General features: G+C 33.8%; 1 protein-coding gene across 1 annotated transcript; it reads left to right on the top strand.

Moving 5' to 3' along the window:
* Window positions 1-16,049: 16,049 nt before the first annotated feature.
* LOC132033465 (zinc finger protein ZAT10-like) lies at window positions 16,050-17,138 on the top strand. The gene has a single exon (XM_059423444.1). The coding sequence runs from the start codon at window positions 16,162-16,164 to the stop codon at window positions 16,945-16,947; it is 786 nt and encodes a 261-aa protein (XP_059279427.1). The 5' UTR covers window positions 16,050-16,161; the 3' UTR covers window positions 16,948-17,138.
* The last annotated feature ends 539 nt before the right edge of the window (window positions 17,139-17,677 follow it).

The raw sequence follows: 17,677 nt of genomic DNA, 5'->3' as shown, positions 1-17,677 counted from the left end.
ACATAATGTTCTTGTGATAGCAATATATTATCATCACTCCTTATTACTTTAACTCCCAATAACATATTTACTTCACTCAGATCTTTCATATCAAAATTAGTAGACAAAATAATTTGGTACTTTCCACAATATTAAATTTGTACCAAATATGAGCATGTCATCAACATATAAGCATATTATCACATAATCTTTGTCTACCACTTTAGTATAAAAACATTTATCACTTTAACAGAAGAAAAACCGTCTCTGAATGAGACTTGATCAAATTTATTATGCCACTGTTTAGGAGCTTGCTTAATGCCATAAAGTAATTTCATTAATTTACAAACTTTATTTTCTTGTTCCGAAATTGCACATCCCTCAGGTTGAACCATATAAATCTCTTCTTCTAAATCATCGTTTAAAAAGGCTGTTTTTACGTCCATTTAATGGATAAAAAGCTTGTGAATTAATGCTAAGGCAATTAAAACTCGACTAGAAGAAATTCTAGTTACTGGTACAAATGTATCAAAATAATCAATATTTTGTTTCTGAGAAAATCCTTTTCCTACTAATCGAGATTTATATTTATCTATAGAGCCATCAGGATTAAGCGTCTTTTTGAAAATTCATTTATTACCAATAGGTTTTGCACAAGGAGGTAATTCAAAACCCATGTATTATTTTTCATGATAGAATCCATTTTCATTTTTATTGCCTCTTTTCAAAATTTAGCATCAGAAGAAGATATAACTTCAAAATAATTTGATGGTTCATTATCGACAAGAAAAGTTTGAAAATCATTTCCATAAGAAAAATATTCTTTCCTAGGCCTTTTGCTCCTTCCCAGTTCCTCATTAGAGGTAATCTCATTATTTCTTTCAACAAGTGCATGAGAAATTTTATCAGACAGTGGAAAAATATGTTCAAAAAATTCAGCATTTTTTGTCTCAATGATAGTATTGCAATCAAGCACATCACTTTTCAACACAAGAAATCTGTATCCAGCATTATGTTCAGCATATGCAATAAGCATACAGTCAGCAGTTTTAGAACCTATTTTTCTCTTTTTAGGTTCAAGCAAAACTTTAGCAAGACACTCAAATTAGGTCTATAACCTTTCCACAATTCATAAGGAGTTTTGTCAATTCTTTTGTGAGGAATTCTATTTTGTAAATGACATGTAGATAAAATAGCTTCACCCCACAAATTATCAGGAGCATTAGAACTAACTAACATGGAGTTCATCATTTCCCTCAATGTTCTATTTTTCCTTTCAGCTACTCCATTAGACTCAAGTGAATAAGGCGGAGTTATTTCATGAATAATACCTTCTTTTTCACAAAAAGCATTTAAGGACAAATATTCTCCACCTCTATCAGATCTAATTCTCTTGATTTTTCTACTAAGCTGATTTTCAACCTCCATTTTATAAGGAATAAAGGCATTAAAAGCATGATCTTTATTTCTAAGCAAGTACAACTTAATAAATCTAGAGAAATCATCAATGAAAGTCACATAATATCTTTTACCACCTCTAGTCATAGTCTGCTTTAAATCACCTAAATCAGTGTGAATAAAAAATAATAATTTAGTTTCTCTATTTACTTAAAAACAAGATTTTTCACTCTTGTCAAAATTATTTGAGTCTAAACCAGCTATTAAACCCAACGACTGCATCTTCTTTATATATGCGGTATTAACATGTCCTAATCTAGCATGCCACAAAGAAATAGACTCAACCATATAGCAGAAGTAGATACATTTTCACTGATATCATTAGAAATATTAAGCACAAATAGGCCATGGTTACAAGATCCTTTGCCAAACAAAGTTTTACTTTTAGTCAAAGACAACTTCATTTTCTTCAAAAGATACCTTCACCCCAACTTTTTCTAATAATCCCACATAAATCAAATTAGTTCAGATATTAGGAACATGCAATACATCACTCAATACTAGAATTTTACCAGATGTGAGTTTGAGAAGAATTTTTCCTTTCCCAAGAACTTGAGTTGTCCTTGAGTCACTAAGATAAACAAATTCTTCTCCTTCCTCAACTTGGGTGTATGACACAAAATTATTTTTATTTACACAAATGTGCTTAGTAGCACTAGAGTCTATCACCCAGTTTCTCACAGTGACCTCAATATTTATTTCTGAAATGACCACAATAATTATATCATCCGCTTTAGCCAAATTTATTTTTGACTTTACGGATTGTCATTTCTCGCAAATATTCTCTTGCATTGAGTTGTATTTTTCATGAAGATTTTATTGTTGGCTTTGGGCTTGTAACCATGTCTTATTACATATCTGAATTTTGGTATCATCATTTGGCTAAATTATGGACATATTAATGCATCTGCATCACCATGGACATCTGGCAAGATGACGGGAATGGGAGAAGTCATGACAACACTCATATCGGTATTATCATTAATTTCACGGGTGACATTATTTGCCATAGTTTCTTAGATTATTGGGAAAACACAAAACAAAACCAGTATAATAATAATAAATATTATTTATTTAGCAAAGTAAATAACAACACTTGAAAATAAATATTACTACGATAATATATTTAGTAAATATGACTTGAATCGTCTTAAGATCGTCTCCCAAGAAAACTATTTCAAAGAATGAAATGTTTCCTCAGGATTAAATATGCCCTTCTCTAATTTTATTAGAGGATATAGAAATCAACAAAATTAAATAAATACTAGCAAGTTAGACAAAAGACAAAAATATTTCTTAAAAAATTTGAACAAAGAAATATGAGAAAGTAGAGTAATACTGGTGACAAATACTTGAAGAAGAGAAAATGTTGGGGTGTATACGGTTGAAGCTATTAGAGGAGCTATTTATAGTGATTTTCAAGTGTTGAGAAAATGACTAGTGTCTTTGACACTCATCGCCACCATACATTATTGGCATGACATTTGTTGTCTATGTGTCAAAATTATTGGCATGACACTTGTTGTCTATGAGGCCAAATCTTTAAAATATCACAACAGGTTTATGCAGAGTTCATACTGTAAATCTAGTTGGAACGAAATGCTAGGATCTTTGAGCACAAAGCAACATATGGGGAAGTACATGTTGTATGCAATATCAGGGCTGAAGGGTAACACTCAAGTGCTACTGAATAGTCGCGAATTTTGATGATCATATATATATATATATATATATGTTTTTTTTTTTTTTTTTTTTTTTGTTTGTTTGTTTGTTGTTGTTGTTATTTGCTAGTAGTCACAAAAGAGAGAGTTGTACAAACGAGAGTTAGTGTTGGCTGGACAAAGGAGAAATGAGAGAATAGAATCAGAGATCAAGCGTATTGTGATAATCTGCTGTGCTTTGTAAATACATTTTTGTGTTAATAATATACTGTTAACTACCAAAAAAAAAAAAAAAAAAGACCTTCTACAGTATTTGAGACACAACCTATGACATACTTAGATTATCACTTGATGTAGGTGTTCGAAATGTGGACATTAAATCATGTGTATTGTACTTTATAAAATATACTTTCTCTATTTCAATTTATGGGATGCACTTTGATTTGACATAACGTTTAAGAAAGAAAGAAATACTTTTGAAACCAATGATATCATAAGTATTTGTAATAATCAGCCCTAGCGCCTTGTCTCCTAGGCCGTCCTTTTCCCTCAGTAAAAAAAAAAGAAGGAATTTCGCAAGGCAAAGGTTTAGATTCGCAAGGCAGAGTTTTGTAGGCAAAATTTTGAATGTAAAACTCCACCTGTAGGCAGAGTCTACCTCACATGCAAATTCCTGCCTGAGGCCTAACTTTGGCTCGAATAGGCTAACTTTGCTACAAAATTCTGCCTTGCAATTTTTTGTTTTGACTGAGTCGAGATTCGAACCCCAAACCTCATGGTATTAAGCGAAGGCCAAAAATTAAAAACCACCAATTTGAAGGCCAAAAATTAAGACCAGTGCCCTTGAAGGGTAATCGTGCAAATGACCCGTCCTTTTTTATCTTTTTCTTTCTTGGAAGAGTTGGACTCTAAAGGCCTTCTGCAACGATAGATTTGGGTCATTCTTTATTTGACAATGACATAGGCTACCTACTTAAGACTATTTGTTACCAAACATAACTATATTTTTCCTTATTTACAAAATATCACGGATCTTCATTTTTCATACTTTTTTTTAAAAAAAAATACTATAATAATTAATTTCTTTTTTTAAAAAAAAAAAAAAAGTCGCTCAGTGCTAAAAAATTCAGTCAATTTTTTATGTATGAAAAATGTATGAGATGTGTATATGTGTGAGAAATTTTTAGTACAGTTTTCATACACAATTTTTGAGTGAACTTTTTAAGCCTTGAGTGAGATATACATATTTCATACACAAAATTTTGTGTGATTTTTTAAAAATAAATATTGTATGAAAGTTGTATACAATGTTGTTGTAATTGTATTAATTTTCCAGAAACCTAACATGAATTTTATACACAAAACATGTAAGCGAATACACAAAACATGTGAGCAAAATTCTAAGCCTTGAGCGAGATATACATAATTATACTGTTTTTATACACAAAATGACAGAAAGTTTTAACCCTTGTGTCACGACCCAACCCCGTAGGCCGTGACTTGTGCCCGAATTGGACACTCATACGTACCCTCATCCCACATAAGCTTAATAGCAAAATAAACATATATAATAATTAAAGATATTATCAGATGGCGCACAGAAGCGAGTATGACGCACGAAGGCCGATCAGGCCGTCACAAAGTATACATACAATCCCAACGTACACGAACTTACAAAAACATATACAGAACCCACTACACATGTCTACAGACCTCTACAGACTGAAAGCATAAACATATGACGGGACAGGGCCCCGTCGTACCCCCGAAATCCGAATGTACATATATATCGATAGGAAAAAGGGGTCGTACCAAAATGTAAGCTCGAACAAAGGAGCGGCGTAGAAGCCGATAAATGACCTAAGCGGGCGGATTCGCAAAGCGCGTGTACGTACTGTGGGCATGAAACACGACCCCGAAGAAAGGGGGTCGATTTAAAATGTAATCGAATATGTAAAGCGAGAGGATCGTAATAAGTAATATCAGAATCAGGGCAGAGTGTGCGAAAACGAATGAAGTGCATAGCTAATCAATATGCATATCAGTAATCATAAATAATGCAGACGGAAAATATATGCCAAAACCGCCCAGTGGGGACTCCGAATCGAACGTGGTCGCCCCGACACCGGCGCCACAATCATAACGAGCATATCGGATCGGATGGCCATATGAAGCATAATCATCAAATATCGCATAGCGTACATGGCACATCATACACCAAAACCCGTACGTATAATACTGCCCCTCGCTACACGGAGCACGGCGAACAATGCGAGAGAAGTACGCAAGAACATATCCTGGCCGGGCTCGGTGTGGGAAATATTGAGGCATCCACGAGTGGAGTAGTGAGAAACTAAATGCAATAAAATACCATATAGATTTCCATAGACTCGATGAGGCATAGCGAATGACAAATCAAGCAATGGAATCGGACGGAATCGTATTAAGCGAATATCGGATGTCATAATGAATTACGGAGAAATAATCTTTCTATGATCGTTTTCATATTCCAAATAGTTTATAAGACTTAAGGAAATATTTAAAACAATTTTCATTTAGTAGTTAGGATAATAGTTAAAGCGTTTCCTTAAAAACCGCTCAAAACCAATCATAAACATAAAGGGGTAAAATCGGAATTTAGCGGGTCCACCTCGGGACAACCGAGGCGATGGGCTTGAATCATGTATATTAGGCGTATGGAATCATCTATATAGGTCCTAGGGACGGTTCATAATTTTCTAGGCAATTTGTGAACATTTACATAAACTTTTCATCAAAACATACTTGGAGGATTCAATTCTATTGAACGAAAAAGGGGCATTTTCAAACGCGGATTCCGAAGAGCAGAACACTTTCCAAGGCGCAAATCCGATCCTAGTACACTTAGATCATGCCAAGAAAGAGATAGGAAAGCTTTACATACCTTTTACGCCTTTAACGTTCTCCAAAACTCAATTCTCTTTTCGTCCAAAACCTATAAATGGTCAAGTTTGCCATAAGTTAACCATAAGGCTTTAGGCATTCATTTTAAACTAATTCTTGTCTAACAAAATTTCGACAAAGACCTCCCTATAAATGTGACGCCCCGAGAATTTAACTCAAGCTCAAATACCAACAAACAACCAAACCAATAACATTAATCCACAACAAGAATCACAAACCAACACGAATAGTCTTCTTTCAACATAAGGCAACAACTTCCCGACTACTTTGCGTTTATAATTCAATATCCATATTTTCATACTCATTTACTCCCCAACATCATCCCAACATCATTTAGAGACATTTCATATAATTTTACATATTATTCGCAAAACATATAAATTTCCACCGAAGCCACAACTCGTCCAAAACTTCCATTTTTTTAACAAACATATTCATAACGCATTTTCCTTCCTCAAATTCATCAACAACCATCATAACTAGCACTTAAACAATGTAATTTCATAATTCCATCATACTATGTTGGGAACGCACACTTTCCTATAGCAACATGAATGCAATTCTAATTCAAACTTAAAGCGTTAAGTCTCCAATTACATCGTAACGATCGCAACGACACAACTAACATATTAAACAAAATAGATTCAACATTGATTCATCACCCTATACACCTCACGGCCAACATGCATATTTCCAACTTCCTTCCATTTTCGTTCTACTTTCATTTCCAATACAAATTCCACAACGATCACAACTATAATACAACATAAAATTCAACATAATCACACTACACACTAGAACACACACACGGCCACCTACTTGCATGCCCTTCCACCATACAAACTTCCATATTTCTATGCTTTGAACTTGTCTCTACATACCACAACACAAATCAAAGCTTCATAACATAGAAAAAGGATTGAAACCTTACCTTTCTCTTCAAACTTCTTCACTAGAACAACTTGTCAACTTGAATGAATAAGTGCTCCTCCTTCCAAACCAATTACACCAAGTTGTAGATAGGCTTGACTTAGCAAGAAAATCACAAGATACTAATTTTTGGAACAAGATCAAAGGACTTGGAATTTTTTTTTTTCCTTCTCCACCGTTCTACGAGAGGCTGTTTGTGTTGTTCTTGAAACTTTTTTTTTGTTTTCTTGAATTTTCAAGCCTCCTTGTTCTTATATTAATTAAGTGGTCACATGGATGATCACATGACCATTCTCCATGGGTTTGGGCCTCCCCCCATGGCCGGCCACCCTTCTTTTTTTGGGCCTCAATTCTTATATTTTTTTCAAGCCCAATCAATGATGGGTCGTTTTGGGAAATTCACGAAACTAATTTACAAGATTCCAATTTTGCCCTTAACCTTCCTTAACACTCCCGCGTCAATATTTCTTTGTTCATCACATGCACACTAAGTAGAATCCAATGGATACCTTAATTCCCACCATTCCGAATTATTTCCGATTTTTCCGAATACGCACAAAATGCGAGGTATAACACCTTGAACTAGATATACACGTTTCATACATTTTTCGTACTGTTTTCATACACAAAATTCTGAGCAAACTTTTTAAGATTTGAGCGAGATATACCTTTTTTATACACAAAATTTTGAGCGATTTTTATAAGCCTTGAGCAGATTTTTTTTTTTTTTAAAAAAAGATTTAAAAAAAAAAAACTTAGAGCGAAATTTCGTATATATTTTGTAAAAAATCTATTGCTATGTTTTGTAAACTGAAAAGTTTCTTTATATTTTGTAAATACTTTTCTTATTACGTAATTAGAGGTCCATCTCTCAACTGAGAACAACAGACCCAACTAAACATGCGAAGAAATTGTACGATTTCCCATCAAATGAGCTGGTCTTTACATTTTGTCCTTCAAAATCGAACTTATGCTTAGCGGGATACGCGGGGCATAACTTGTGAAATATTATCATGCGAAAATATAAACTTATGTCCCGCGAAAATCTTGTTTGTCTGGAGGGAGAAAAATTAAAGACCAGCACAAAACAGGAACAAAAGTGCAAATGACCCTAAAATGTGGCTATTGCCTAACTAGCCTGCTCCGGCTCAGACGGCCCACATCCTGAACTTTGCGGGGAGAAATGATACCAGATGATCATTTTAAAAGCATATTTAAATTTTAAAAAACATTACTTTTTTAATTAGTTTTTGCGAACTTCAAATCACATATGCTTTCTTCTTATTTCCGACTTCGGGTCAACTTCAAATCGAACTGCATTCAAACTTCACTCAGAAATTGAATTCTATACTCACGGTCTGTAATTAATTATGAGACGACTAAATTTTAAAAACATTATACATTTTGACTATTCATTAAGTAGGTGTTCCAAGAAAAATTACTTGCGCACTTTCCCCAGTTTTGCAAAAGAACCAGTGCTACTATCCCCTCACAAAGATGAGATTCTTGTCAGGGGAAAGATTACATGTTCAACTACCACGTAATTAGCTTTTTTATATCTTTTCTTTTTTCATCACCTCGTGAAAACCCTTTTCTTTTCTTGAGGAACTGAGTATAGTAGAGTCCTTATTTTAATTAGAACACGTGTTTTCGCAGGTTCAGATATGAAATTTGTCTTCTCTCTAATCAATTGTAAGATGTATTTTTAAGTTCAATGGTACTGGACAAAGTCTGCGAAAATAATCTCTTCCTTGGTCAATTCGTGCAACATCCAAGTTTCATTGAATAGAATACACGTGTTTCATATTCAGCATTTGATTTCTTTAGTATTCATGAGGATCAGAGTGAACTAACGTCTAATTGTCGAAAAATGAACGAAAGTTGCGCCACGAGTCACAGCTCACAACAGGAGGGATCTAGTAGCTCAGTTGATTGACTATCTGAACTTTCGCCTTATTGGTGAGGGTTCAAATCCCCACATCGTAATTCCCTTCCCCATTTTACCTTCCCTACCCCCTATGTAATAAAAACAATTAAAAAAAAAAAGTCACAACACACAACGATAGAGACCACTAAAGTGAACATAATTAACCTTCTAGAATTGGGAATACAAAAATTTGTTGAAAATCTTACGAAAAATACTTGATCACGAACATTTTGGGAAATTCTTAAACAATCTTATAGCTTGAGGCATGTCAATTAAGACACTGGCCTTAAGAATATGTCACCCGATATGAGTGTATCCTCCAGGATTCAACAAGCTCTTCTAGTACAAAACTAAAAGCCAGAATCTAATAAAGATTAAAAAATAAAACCCAGCACACTAATAGAATATAGGAGAAGGAATTTCTCTTCGTTGTATCTATCACCTTGCAAAAGGAAAAGAGTAGAATTTATAGAGTAGAATAACTTAAGTGATGGCTGTAAAACATTTACAAAGGGTAAAGAGATTAATGCGTGCAAATAAAGGCCAATAATATCCCATCATGAAGCAAAGGATTACGTCAGGAAGGTGAAGGTCTGATTATGTAACTGCCCAGACAATAGGAGCCTTAAAATAATTAACATTTGATACGAATTCAAATTGGTCTGTAATGATATGAAGATATTGACTCATTAATGGTCTGTTATGACAGCCATCACACCGATAGAAATATGTTAAAATAATTAACATTTTAATTACTCATAATAGTAAGGAATAAATTTAGATATCAATAAAAAGTATTTCTTCTTGAGATATCAAGATCATTTTTTCAACACAATTTAGACTATTTACTTGTCTAAATCTTTTCTTATTGTTTTTCGTCGAAATCGGGTTCAGTCAGAGAACCAGTTAGAGATTTGTTACATAGGGTTTAAAGACAAGTGGGACGTATCCAATTCCGAGGACCCTTTTTATGAGCCCGGTCCGGAGTGATGGTGATCGTGGTAGATGCAAGGATAAGCGATAAAGATAATGTAAACTGATTCTAGAAGTTAAAAGATAAGAAGGTAACGATTTTGGATATATTGCTTGTTTTGAGAAAAATGATTACAAGGATTTCAAGGAGGAGAGGAAGATGCCTTCCTTCTACCCTAAGCTAAGATTATAATAAGCCAATCCTTAACTTTTCAAACCCAATTGTACAATTGATGTGATGTTACTGTAGTACCAACGTGCACTCAAGCCGCGGCACATTGATCGAGACCTGTTGACGTGACGCAAGTTGGTGAGAGTGTAGGCCAGTTGGACGGACCCCCCGAATCAGTAGAGTATCCGGTCTTGCAAATCAACCCCGGGTACCCTTTTCACCCCATGCATACACTTATCCTTTTAGCATCTTGACTTTTTGTTTAAAATTTAATTCGACCATTGCTATTACTATTTCAAAATAAATTACTAACTTCAAGCACTCTACTACTGGTATAGTGTCACATTTCTTAATAATAATATACTACTATATACAGCGGGATTTATAAGTTTAAGCAAAGCTATAAAGTCGCTAAACAAGTTAAATTTTTACAATAAAAAAATCATTAACTTTAATTAAAATCTGAGTTTTAATTCTTCTACTCTAGTACTTTCTCTCTCTGTGCACAATTTCTTCATGTTTCCCTTACTATTATTTTCCCGAGCAAAGCATGCTATTCGAACATTCTTAGTAGGCGTTTGGCCATGCCATGGTTTCAAACCATGGTTTCAAACATGCGTTTGAAACTATGGTTTCAACTTTTTTAAATATAAAATTAAACTCATAAGTTTATATTTTGTAAAAAAAAGACCCATAAGTTGGTAGATATTTTTAACAATTACCCCCATCAATCATTTACCAATCTCATTAACTTCCACCAAATTTTATTTATGTCTACCAACCTTTTAATTTTGTAAAAAAAGTCCCATAGTTTAATTTTATTTATTGAACTAAAATTTGATCAATTGATGTTGTATTTTTAGAAGGTCTTCTAGTATTAATTTTGAGCCTATTGTTATGAATTAGCGTATTAATTTTGTTATGAACTATAACTTGCTCATTTGATAAGATTGTATAAGAATTGAGAATGCTTTGATAGTTTTCACAACTTGTGGGGTTTTTATGTCTATATCTATAAAAAAATACTCCTTAAAATATCCAAATTGCATGTCCAACCATGGTTTCAAACCATGTCCAAACGGGGCCTTAGTCCTGTGCCCGCGCACGTGTGTTTACACTTCACATATATTGGTCGATTATTATACACTTCACAAAGAAAAATAACAAACGAAAACAAAAAAAATTAAATATTTCCAAGTAGTACAGCTAGCCTTACTAGTTCAATTTTGGAAACCTAAATCAAGGAAATAAGCTGTTATTAGTATTATTATTATTATTAATTTCAAACCTATATACCCAAAAAAATAAGAAGAATCAAACCAATCTTTCAAAACTTCAGCGAGCTTGTATATTCGAGTCGAGCGAGCTGAATTTGAATTGAGACTAAAAGACCTTACTATAATGCCGAGTCAAGATGAGCTCAAGCCGAGCTCGGTTGACTTTTTAATGTTTGCTTATGCGCATGGACATACTGGAACTTTCAACAACAACTACAAATCCAGTGTAATCCCACCAGTGGGGACACAGTGGAACTTTATTAGTAGAAAAAATTAGACGAGGAAATAAAATTTCTATTCAACAGAAAATTATCAAATGTACACAATTGTTCGTAGGTGACTGACTGACTAGCAATATTTCATTGTGCTTTTGTTATTGGCTATAGTAGATGATTAGCTGACTTACCAATAACTAATCAATGATAAGGCACTCTAGAAGACTCTGTTAATATATGTGTTTAGATAATTGTCAACAGTCAGACGTCTGGCCAGTTGCATCACAATGGTGTGGAATTTTGGATGTTTCCAGATGTCCTTCTTGGTACCTTAAAATATTCACATTCAGACTCAGATATACACATAATACTATATCATCCACCACACTCGGGTCAAATTTTGATCCTCTTTAGGAAATTCAACTATTGAACCGTACTGTTACTGGTCAACTACCCTAATATTGTTCTATATGTTGAAGGGTAATCGATCTATAGTTAGTTTACAATTTTTTGTTTTAACTAATAGATGCATGAATTAATGATTTTCTATGGATCTTGAGAACAAACTACAAAGGCTGGACTGTGACAAATTCTGGAAGTTCAACTGCATACACTGCATCTGAATCGAACTTTTGCATATATACAAAGAAATTTGTAGTGTATACGTAAGAATTTAACTTCGTTATATATAAGTTTTTATACTATCAGGTAAAACTGAGCTACAATAATATATAGATTCAAGATTACAAGTTCCGCATTGTAAAAAAAGCCTTACCTGTAGATATTCTTTGAGTGACTTGATAAGATAAATTTTTGTATACTAATACTGTATATAACTTAAACTCGTATACATAGTAAGATTACACACAATCCACAGCCCTTTCTAATTCTTTTTACGAGGAAAAAACCATTATGAATCAATCACTATGTTGTATAATTTATTTTTCAGTATGTTTTAATTCAAAATATTACAACAACAACGTACCCAGTTGAATCCCACAATGTGGGGAAAGGGATGCAACACGAGGACTTCCCAGGGGGTCACCCATCCTAGTACTACTCTCGCCTAAGGTAATTAAAAAGTTCATGAGAACTAGAATTAAATGTCTTCTTTTTTCCCAAAGCACAATTAGAATTAGAGTTAGGCCTCTTGCATTAAATACCACGACCATATACATATGAGATTAGGTGGACTGCATAACAAAAGGTGCATATAACCATATGATATGTCAACAACCTAACTGAATCTACAGTAGCATAAGCAAAATGTAACATTTCATTTAAAACACAGATTACAAACTTGGCTTCTTCTTTTTTTTTTTGACAAAAAAAAAAAAAAAAACTAATGTAAGAATGAAGAATATATATAATAGCTTCAGTCAGTCTGGACCAATTCAACAAAGTATCCAGATACGGCCCAAAATTGATACACGGCATTGATGATGCTTGCATGAAAAAGTAAGGGAAGAAGTTCGTTGAGCACTATGCTAACAAATAACAAGTAATAGTAACATCATGGGATGCATCACTAAAATTGAACTGGCATGTCAAGTGGAGAATGACCACCTTTTATTCGTCCTTTGACTAGATCACTACATTCACTATTCATTGTATCTGATGTTATTTTGGTAATAAAAAACTTCAAAGAGTTTGAATGCCATTCAAATTGGGTAACTTTGCAGAAAGTGATTCATAATTTTACTGCAGTACGTACCATAATATGTGTTTTTGCAATTAATGTCATTTGTTGGAAAATACCATGTCTCTTCCCTTAAAGCCGCCTTTAGAAGTAAGAAATGGTCCTAACAATGTAATGTTCCTAATGCATATGCAGCTAATTAAGGCTTAAATTTGTTCTCTTTTTTTTTTTTTCATTCACACCTCAACTAAGTGTTGCTTCTATTGAATTCTTGAACTTGTCCTTAAGTGTGTCTATCAAACCCTCTAAATCTAATTTTTAATAGAAGCAAAAAATAAATTGTGGTAATGAAGGCAAAGTAATATTTTAAACGTGTGGTAAGCTATTCTTTAGGTCATAGATGTGTCGGTTTTTACCGCTGTTGGGCTCGCTCTTTCACCGTCGCCACTTTTTTTTCCCTCTCAATTGTCGCTAATCTTAGCTAAAAAATGACATAATTAAATTAGAATATATATTAGCATGTTGCTACATTGAATATAGAATATTATGTAAGTCGAGATTGTGTTTGATAGACACACTTGAAAGATGAGTTCGTGGGTTCAATAAACAACACTTAGCCGTGCGTGAAAACGAAAAAAAAGACAAGTTCATAGGGCTGCATATGCATTAAGCCATTAATTAATCACACCTCACACATACATCCCCCTTGCAATGCTTCAACTGTAAACAGTCTAACAAAGTAACAATATTAGATCAGAGTGATGACCATGAAAATGGTCAGTGCAAACAGTTAAGGAATTCACACACCACCGATATGAGACTCAAATACACCCAAAACGCACAAGACTGAACATCTAAGTGTGAATAATGTAAGATGAAATTCAATATTAGATAAATAATGAATTGAAATAGGTCTAATTTTAATATCATGACAAAATTAAAATTTAAAAATTAACTCATGAGGTGAGAATGGTTAAGAATCATACAAGGTGACCAAGGAAGTACGTGAGACAACAAAACATAGTGGTTATTAATTAGATAAGTCCAATTGGAGAAATATCCTTTTGTACAAGTCCATTTACCATTATTATAATGTGCGACTTGGCAAAGATACATGCACTTATATTTGGGTGAATAGCAGTAGCCGACTCCTGAAACATAGTAAAAGTCGGCGTCCCAATTGAATGACAGTCACCCCTGGCAACTTTTCTTTAACTACCTTTCCACACACGCGGCTGCTCCAAAAGCCTATTTTGTTATTTTTCCCAAAAGTCATTGCCAATTGGACCAACTTAATACACTTCTTAACTTACAAAATCAAATATATGCTTGATAATTAGGTTGGAGATAGGTGAGGAATTAAATTAAAAGATAGACAGATTGGTTAGTCTTAAGAGAAAATCTTTTTTCGCCCCTCTATATAGTTTTGTCAACTAATAAAGCAGACAAAAACTTTTGCATTTTCCCTTCTTTTTCCTTCCATTTTTGAAGCATATCTTAAAAATTACGACCTCTTCATACTATTCATGTTTTGAACATTTAAACTCAATAATCAAAATTCAATTATTCCAGCATTCTATTTTTTAACTTGCAAAGTGTTAAAATCATGTTTATTTATTGAGCAATGTAGTAAACATAAATAAATAAACTAATAAAACAAAAGTAAGTATCTGTTATAATAAGTCAAACTATATAGAAAAATTAATACCTCCACCAAATATGGATTTTGAATTCATAATCAATAGAAAAGCTATTAGTAAAAAAAATAAAATTTATATAGACATATATGATGTAATTTTCACATTATCCAAACATACACTCTCTCCATCCCAATTTATACGAGGGTGACCTATTTGAGGAGTAAAACATATTTTTCTTTGACTGCGATTTTCTCCAACCTTTTTCATGTATCGTGAATTATTAATTATTCAGATTTATAATGCTTTTTATATAATTTTCAAATATGTAAGTATAAAACATTCAAAGAATCATCGTTCGAAAATTGAATAAAAGAAATAATTGTTTGATAAATATCGATTAAAAAGTTATAGATAAAACGGAAAAGGCTCATAAATACCTCTAACCTATGGGAAAAGGCTCATAAATACCCTCCTTCCACCTTTGGGTCTAAAAATACCCTTAAGGTTTGTTTTTAGTTCAAAAATATCCCTCAAACTAACAGATCAAGTTTGGCTCTGTTAAAAAGCCACGTGTCATTTTCTAATTGGCCCCTCAAACTAAAAGATTGTACCATGTTTAATTTAGAGTGAAAACGGGTGTTTTTGGGTTTTAAAAAATGGGTGGTTTTAATTGTAAATTAAAAAAAAGGGCCATTAGAAAATGACACGATTTTTATGAAATAAACTTGATCTGATAGTTTGAGGGGTATTTTTGAGCTAAAAACAAAACAGGTATTTTTAGATCCAAAAGTAAAATGATATTTATGATAAAGTTTTTTATAGATTTGAAGATAAAATAAACAAGCTTACGAAAAATAATAACACCGCGTGGGGCGCGTTTTATGTCTTTCTGGAATGCGGTTGAGCTTTGACTTTTGACACAGTCTATAATCTTACTAGTCTTCAGTCTTTGTTCACTCTCTCCTCACTAAAATACTCTTCTTAGGTTGCTTCCTCAACAAGGCCCACAACCAACACAAAATTTAGACTTCACTTCCACTTGTACTTAGCATCTACCACTTGGCACTTTTTAGTTTTTTTTCCAACGTGCTCCACTCCCCTGCTTTATTTTTATTTATTTAATTAATAGTACTATTTTTCAATTCAATTACTTGAGTGACCATCTTACTACTACTTCTTACTCTTTCTCACGCAACTTCCTAATTCCACCCCTATATATATCCCACATACCTTCTCCTTCACTCTCATAATTCACTACTCAAAATAAAAAAAAAAATCTCTCTCTACTTACATATACACTTACACATATTACTCCAAAACATCAAAACTATTTATAACGCATATTGAAATGGCCCTTGAAGCTTTGAACTCTCCAACTGGCACATCAAACACACCGTCGTTTCAATTCGAGAGCAACAACCAGTTGCGTTACCTCGAAAGCTGGACTAAGGGAAAAAGATCAAAAAGGCCACGTAGCATGGAACGACAACCTACTGAAGAAGAGTATTTAGCTCTTTGCTTAATCATGCTTGCACGGAGCGATGGTTCTGCTAATCAAGAACCATTAGAGAAACCCCACGCGCCGCCAGCTCCAGTGATGAGAACCCACGCGCCTCCTTCAGAGGAGATGTTGTATAAGTGTTCAGTTTGTGGTAAGGGTTTTGGTTCTTATCAAGCTTTAGGTGGACACAAAGCTAGTCACCGTAAACTCATCAACGGTAACGGTAACGGAGATGATCATTCAACTACATCCACCACCACTAACGCAACAGGAACTACTAGCTCCGTTACCGGTAACGGTAACGGGAGTGGGAGGACACATGAGTGTTCAATTTGTCACAAGTGTTTTCCTACTGGACAAGCTTTGGGTGGACACAAAAGGTGTCACTATGACGGCGGTAACAGTAACGGTAACGGAAATACTAACAGTAGTGTTAGTGCTAGCGTGGGGGTGACGTCATCAGAGGGTGTGGGGTCAACTGTTAGTCATCACCGTGATTTTGACTTGAATATTCCGGCGTTGCCGGAATACTGGAATGGATTTGGTTCGGGTGAGGATGAGGTGGAAAGTCCACATCCAGCGAAGAAATCGCGTCTATCTCTGCCACCAAAATTTGAATTATTCCAACAGTAATTGGACTTTATTGATAGCTAGGATTTATGAATATTGTAGACAAGTTATATGTAATTTTTTCTTTTCATTGTGGGTGGGCGAATATTTTTAAATTTTTGTCTGTATATAGATTATAGACCTAGCTAGTTGATGTTGTAGCGAAAATTCAATTGATTGAATTATTTTTTGTGGAATTACTTTGGTCAGGCTAATTTTCTTTTGCACTTTGGTTTCTCTAATATATACGTATATTTTAGCTAATCAAACTACAATAAGTATGCAGCATGCAACCTCGTTGTGGATTCTGTTTTCGTATTTATAAAACGATGGGCGGTAATCAGAAGATTACAATTCAGATTATAGAATCGCAAGTTAGAATTTAATTACTGACAAAATAACTGCTGTTCAATTGAATTTTCTACTACTCTTTTCTTAACTATGCTGGAAGAAAAAAAGGAGTGTGTTTTTGGATGATCTCTTTCTCTTATCCTGTTAAAGTTCTTATTTTGACTGTAATTATTTTTCATGATAGAATCCATTTCCATTTGAGAAACTTGTCAAGTAGGAAAAGATTAGGCTAAAGAAGAAAGGTGAGAAAACGTGAACTTTTCACATTACAAAGATTTAAAGACTGAAGTTTTGATGTCAATGCATATCTGTATGACTGTACATGTTGTGACCTTTGGAAAAGTTACGCGCTTGCTTTGCAATAACGAGTGTGAATATCTAACTATTTTAATTTTCAAAATTT

This window comes from Lycium ferocissimum, chromosome 10, assembly GCF_029784015.1.
Source record: "Lycium ferocissimum isolate CSIRO_LF1 chromosome 10, AGI_CSIRO_Lferr_CH_V1, whole genome shotgun sequence".
Lineage (NCBI taxonomy): Eukaryota > Viridiplantae > Streptophyta > Magnoliopsida > Solanales > Solanaceae > Lycium > Lycium ferocissimum.
This window is presented reverse-complemented; position numbering and strand designations above follow the sequence as displayed.